This window comes from Heliangelus exortis, chromosome 13, assembly GCF_036169615.1.
Source record: "Heliangelus exortis chromosome 13, bHelExo1.hap1, whole genome shotgun sequence".
In the NCBI taxonomy this organism is placed as follows: domain Eukaryota; kingdom Metazoa; phylum Chordata; class Aves; order Apodiformes; family Trochilidae; genus Heliangelus; species Heliangelus exortis.
The window spans coordinates 3506485-3513034 of record NC_092434.1 but is presented as its reverse complement, the minus strand read 5'-3'; the positions used below and the strand labels follow the sequence as shown (position 1 = coordinate 3513034).

The 6550-nt window shown below is 45.8% G+C and overlaps 1 protein-coding gene across 3 annotated transcripts in view; it reads left to right on the top strand.

The window, feature by feature from the left end:
• Positions 1–372: 372 nt before the first annotated feature.
• CMIP (c-Maf inducing protein) overlaps positions 373–6550 on the top strand; it is a 128762-nt gene continuing 122584 nt past the window's right edge. For 2 of the 3 annotated variants that reach the window (XM_071756639.1, XM_071756638.1), the window contains exon 1: positions 976–1418. In XM_071756639.1, coding sequence (XP_071612740.1) covers positions 1122–1418 — 297 coding nt within the window. In that variant the 5' untranslated portion in view covers positions 976–1121. Of the gene's footprint in view, positions 1419–6550 lie in introns of all 3 variants that reach the window. The other variant, XM_071756640.1, reaches the window with a different exon arrangement.

The following is a 6550-nucleotide window of genomic DNA, read 5'->3' as shown; positions in this document are numbered from 1 at the left end:
TTTTCCCCCGCGGGGGAGGGGGCTGCCAACAGCGCAGAGCGATGCACCCCCCCCACCACTTCCGCGGGTGCGCAGGTGCGCGCACACACCTTCCCCACAACCATCCCCCGTCCCCTCGCAGCCTCGTCCCTCGGCGGGGCGGCCGAGAAGGGAGGGGGAACAGGGGACGGAGGAGACAGGGGACTGGTGAGAGGCGCCCGTGAGGAGAAAAGGAGGAGGAGAGAGAGAGGAAGGGGAGGGGCGCAACGGCCGCGCGCGCGGCGCTTCCCGCGCACCTCTCGCGGCCAGCGCCGCTTGCCCTCAGCGGCTCCGCGGCCCCATTGACGTCAGGGAGAGGCGGCACATGACCCCCCGGTCCGGAACCAATCGGCTGTTCCCGCAGCCGTTCGGGGCTGAGTGGGGCTGTTGAAGCCGAAGCTGCTCGTTCTTTCCCCCCCCCCCACCTCCTCCTCCTCCTCCTCCTCTCCCTCCCTTTCTCGCCGCCCTCCTTCTCCTCCTCCTCCTCCCGTGGCGGTGGCGACGCGTGGACGCGGCACACAGACAGACAGACAGACAGACCCGGCACCCACGGACGCACACACGCACCCACATACATGCGCGCGCCCGCCGCCGCCGCACGCTCTCGCCCACACAACCCGGGGGGAAGGAAGGAACCGGACGCCCCGCAGCCCCCACCGTCAACACCACCACCGTCAGGAGCCAGCACCACCGCCAGCACCACTACCACTACCGCCGGCTTTTGTCTGCCGCCCCCGCCGGGAGCCGACCCTCCGCTCGGCCGGCGTCCGCCCGGCAGCATGGACGCGGAGCTCTGAGAGCCGCGAGGGGGACCCGCCGGGGGGCGGATTTTGAAGTTTGAACAGGGATTTTGATCGCTTCCCTTTCCCCCCCCCTTCCCCCTCTCCCCTCCCCGGTGTGGTTCAATCCCTTCCCCCACCTTTCCTGACAGGTTTTCCCCCCCACCTCCCTTTCATTTTTTTTTTTTTTTTTTGGTAATCCCTTGCGTGGGGTTGGATTTTATTATTATTTTTGATTTTATTTGGTATACCCGTCTCTACCGCACGTAGAGACCGGTTCTCCCCGCCGCCCAGCGCCGCCACCCCCGGACCCGCGGGGCTGCCATGGATCGCACCGGCGGCTCCGGCGGGGGCAGCGACCGCAGGCAGACTGAGGAGAGCAAACCGCTGCTGGGCGAGATGTCCGCTCCCGAGGGGAATAAAATGGGTGCCGCGCCGTGCCGGAGAGCCTTGCTCCACTGCAACGGCATGAGGTACAAGCTGCTGCAGGAGGGGGACATCCAGGTGTGTGTCATCCGGCACCCCCGGACGTTTCTCAGCAAGATCCTCACCTCCAAGTTCCTGCGGCGGTGGGAGCCGCACCACTTGACCCTGGCGGACAACAGCGTCGCCTCGGCCACGGTAAGAACCCGGCCGGGCCCGGCGACACCGCCGCGGGGGGCGGCCAAAGCGCGGCCGCGGCTTCCCCGCCCCGCGGGGGCATCTGCGGGGACGGACCCGGCGCTGCGGGGACGGGGGGGCTGGGAGTGACACACAGACACACACGGACACAGACACGGACACAGACACGCACGATGTGCCTGCGCCCTTCTGCCGCGGCTCCCCCCGACACCCGGGGTCGGGGTGCGAGTGAGGGGGGGCTCGGCCTGAGTGGGTCCCAGAACGCCTGTGTGGATTTATTTGTGCTTCTTTGTAAGCCTAAGGATATCTAATTTTGGGAGTTTCGGTGGGCTTTGTTGAGCAAGTCTGGTTTTCCTCTATTATTATGTTATTATTGCTTATCTTTTTTTTTTTTTTAATTAATAAATTCCTCCCTTCCCAACACGACCCCCATATGAAATCTCCGCACTGAGCCGGTTCTACCCGAAGGCAGAGTCGGTAGCTGTCTGCTGGCACGCCGGCCAAGTTGGAGGCTGAGGGAGGTGGAGGATGCTTTTAATTCGAGAGCGAAGGCTCGGGGTTTGCACGGTCTTGGCTTTGCTTTGTTTCAGGCCTGGTTTTGGGGCTCTGGTTTGGCGGTCACATACCCTGCCCAGACACAGGCAATGTGATGGTAAAATATGGAGATTCCTTCATGGGTTTTCTTTCTAATGCAAAATGATGCAAGAGAAAAATGCGAGGTGGTGATACCGATAGTAGGGAAGATGTACAATAGACCGATACAGTCTTTAAAAATACGATTTATATTTACGTGTATAACTTAAAATTTCATGGCTGGTGTTACGTAGACATTCGTATAGTATGTGGTATGGCTACACCCAAATTTTGTCTGCCTGTCATTAGTACAAAGCACACCGATCCCGAATCATTCAGTACTTCCATTGTGACCTTTTTTCCTGCTTTCTATGTAAATGTCTCATTTTTTTCTCAATGGCTTCATTCTGGCCTTCCTATAGGACACTGGCGGTACGAGAGAACGGATTGGCTTTTGTGTAGGTTTCTGTTAATGGTGTCTTTCAATGGGTTTCACCCAGCCTGTACCCTGCTCAGAGCCTGGATTTTTTCACACTTGGATAGGCAGACACAGCGTGTGTAAATGTCTCTCTTGCACCACGCTCTGCTGTGGAGTATTCAGAGCAGTGGGAGCTACTTTAACCTTCAGGTAGGCCAGCTGCCTGTTCTCACAGAGCTCTTTTTCATTTATTTATTTATTTTCATTTTGTGCCACAATGACATCGCCGCTGCCCATTTCCAACACCCGGCTGCCGAGGATGTTTCCAAGGGAATATTTTTCTTTCTTTGATAAAACGACCGTGTAAAGGGAGAGGGAAGACTCAGTTGAGCATTTCTGGAGAAAAAAAAAGCACCCCAGAAGACATGAGCACACGGAGTTTTTGCAGTTCTTCACTTTTATTAAGATACCATCAGCGCAGTGGGGAAGTTGAATATCATTGGGAATGAGGCATTTTCCTGGCAGTATCCACAACTCATCATTTCTGAGCAGAGAAGGGTACTGCTAGAGAGAGGCATGGTCATGCTTCAGAGGTTAATCTCTGCACTGTGGCAATACTGGGCATGAAGTTGTGTTTGCATGGGAGACGTCAAACTGCTCGCTGGCGAAGCTGTCACTGAAGAAATCACCTCTGAAAAAATTTCGAAAGTCCTATGAGGTCATGCTTTAATTAACACTGAGGTGTTCTCATTCCTAATTATTTTTAAGTGTATAAATAGCAAGAAGATACTGAAACATTGTACCGTACCATTGCAGGCTCCATTTTGTTAAGCAGTGCTTGGTCTTGCTCCTTACCATTTTTTCCCTCATCGCTAACTCAGCAAGTAAATACTGTTGTTTGCAGAAATATCTGTGATTTATTATTTGAGGTAGTGTCTTTGGTTTGTGGGGAGTAATTAGGGCACTAGGATAAAATCTGCATTCATTTGTTGCCTGAACGGATGGGAACATTTGGCAGGTATCTTAAGACACTGGTTCTATGATACGTAGATTTTTCTCTATTATTTTTTATTCTGATCTGAAAAGATGTGATGTAAGCAAAATATGTGGTAGTTTAACCCCCACGCCCTATGGGAGTGGGGTACAGGCACAATGCCAAAACCTCCTGAAACTTCAGGTAGGTATTTAAATGCAACTGTTTGGATTTTCAAGAGCTCTGGAAAAATATCCACAGTGCCCATTGAAAGTGAGCGTCGGCAGCACTCAACACTTTGATAACAAGGTCATTTTTACACACAGGGCTTTCCACAGGCAGGGTGCTTTATGAGCAGCCACTAATTAATCTTCACATCACCCCTTTTTAAATCCTCTGGCATGACGAGTTTTACTGCATTCTGTACAACATTAATACATGAATAAAATTGAACAGGAAAATAACATCCCTATGGTTTGGATTTGAAAGCAAAAGTTGTAATGACAGCAAAACCCATATCTGGCAAATTGTGTCCCTGAGTCCAGTGGATAAGTTCTTCACTGATTCTAGGCACTTTCTATCCCTTTTATTGTTACTTGAGACAAATACTTGAGTTAAAGTCTTCTCCTCAACACCTCTTGAAATTGTCAGTGCCTGGGCTGCTGAGTTAGCATTAGTTTCTGTATGGATTATCCACCTGCAGTTTTTTCCACAGGTAGGCACTGTATGTGCCTACATATAAATCTGAGTAATAAGACCCTACCTACAAGGTTTTTTTGCCAAAGTTAACTACTTCTGTTGTTTAATTAGGCAGTTCCATGTTTTCTGCTGACAGGATAGCTTTCCATAGCAGAAACACTATGCAAGAATGCAGTGAACAAATCTTAGGTCATCTTATTCTAGAAAAATTTAGGGAGGAAAAAGGTAATGTTCTCTACAAAATTCTTTTTCTGACATTATCACTAGTGACTCTTTCAATTAAAATAAGTCCATGTTAATAAAATTGAATTCTGAATTGGTACGTGCACTCTGTTAACAAGTGGAAAGGGACTTTATCTGATTTATGTATTGTTTCCGTTGTTTTCTTCATGTTTCTCATTTCCCAAATAGTGGATTAAACACAGTACAGTTTCACTTTTACAGTTTCAGTTGCATCTTGTCCAGGCTCTCATTCTGGTTAAGGCTTTTTTGTTAAAAGTAAATAGATCTGTAAATTCATTTATTTTTTTTTTTTTTCAATAATGTAAATGCTGAAGTCTCACTAGGAAGTTTTGGTAATTACAAACTTTTCTTGCCAGACAACAGTGTGCCTGGGGATGAATCTGAATTTCTCTCCCATGGGAGGATTGGTGTTTATTTTATAAACATCTCCCAAACTCAAATGCAGGGCCTTTACTAATTTATTTTTTTCCAGGGAGATCTGTCCTTACACAGCTTGAAGGGCAGTGATAGGAAAAACAAAGACAGAAATAAAATAAAATTTAATATTCCTGGTGTGATTTTTTTTTTTTTTTTTTTGTGAAGAACAAACCTATGAGTACTATGACTATCTTCAGCAGAAGTGTTAACATTTAATTTTCAGTACTTTATAGTTAGCTGTCATAACAGAACTTCTGTGCCTTCAATATCCTTCTGCCTTGTCTCTTTTATGTCTCTGCCCTGCTTTTCTCTTTGATTGCTTTTCTTGGGCCAGTTGGGTTGCAAGAAGGGCTTGTGATACGTGTGTAAGCACAGCAGATGAGGAAAGAATAAATAAGGAATTCATTTTTGCTGGCTAGGGATGACCTCTCTAATTCCCATGTGGGAAGATAAGACATAATTGAAACCATGAAGTTACTGATTAATATCCCTCAAGGAGGTGGAAACTTTGGCTTTCCATGCACATTTCAGATTTCTTGGTTTTTGCCTTGTCAGGTAAGTTGAGTGTAATATAATGTTTGTAATATTCACAGTTGGTGACAATCCTGATGAAATAAGAGTGTTTTACAAACTTTTTTCTGTCCGAAAATGATGTATGAGGACAATAGTTCACTGAGTTAGCTAACAAGAAATATATTTGAAACAAGAACATAAGTGGATTAGGGATCTTCACTTATGGTTTGTTTTTTTTTTTTTTTTCAAGAGAATTCCAATTAATATTAAATGATGCAGGGCAGAATGATCTGTTTCAAATAGAAGTGTAGTAGAAAATTGCCTTTTAATTGTTTTTTAAAATTCAACAATTCTGACACTGCATGTGTTTCAGCATGCCATTACATGTTTTTCCTTCCTTCTTTTTGGTAAAGATAGAGCCAAAATTTCTATCAAGCCGAACTCACAGTTTACTTTAGCACAGGTCCCCATTAGTTAGAAAAACATACTTAAAAAAATTAAATTTCCCTTGAAAAACAATTAGCTCAAGTGGGAAGTATGCAGAGCTCAGAAGTTTTAAAACAAGCTTACAAGAAGAATTTTTTTGAAACCTTCCTGGAAAAGGAATAGCACTACTCAGATTCCAAATAGAATGTTTATGAGTTAGTTATAAGAATAATAAAAAGTAAACAGCCTTCAGTAAACCAAGTGCTGTCCTGAAGTCTTGTGCTATTGATGGGCACTAAAACTAACTTAAAGGACTTAAAACTGATAGGACTTAAAACTAACCTGATGGGCCTGCCATCAGTAGGTGTATGAATGAGTATGAACATGTAATTAACGAAGTAATTTAAGCTAATTTTTTTTCATCCTTTGTAACAATGGAATGTTAAATTACTATTTTGAAATAATAATTCTAATTGTTTACTGTTGCAAGTGATTGTCTTAATTTGACAAGAGGTGGTACCTGTGGGTTTTGAGTGTACATGTGTTTATTTTGTCTTTATTTTGGGTTACCATGTTGCTGTGTGTGGGGTATTTTCCTGAGGCACATCAAATGGAGCATGGAATCTTGTGATTTGTTACAACCCGTGATAATTAAGAATTCTCTGCAAATTGAGAACAAATTGCTCCACATTAGTTATGTTGCTGAAATTGAGATGCTGTTTCAGAGGTGAAGGCAGGCATGCTCCTGTATTAACAGAGCTCAGATTTTTCTCAAGACTCAGTGATTTACTGAAATATTACTTTTTCGTAACAAATTTGTTTTATTGCTCTATGAGTCTGTAGCTCAGTATAAGGAAACCTAGAATGGTA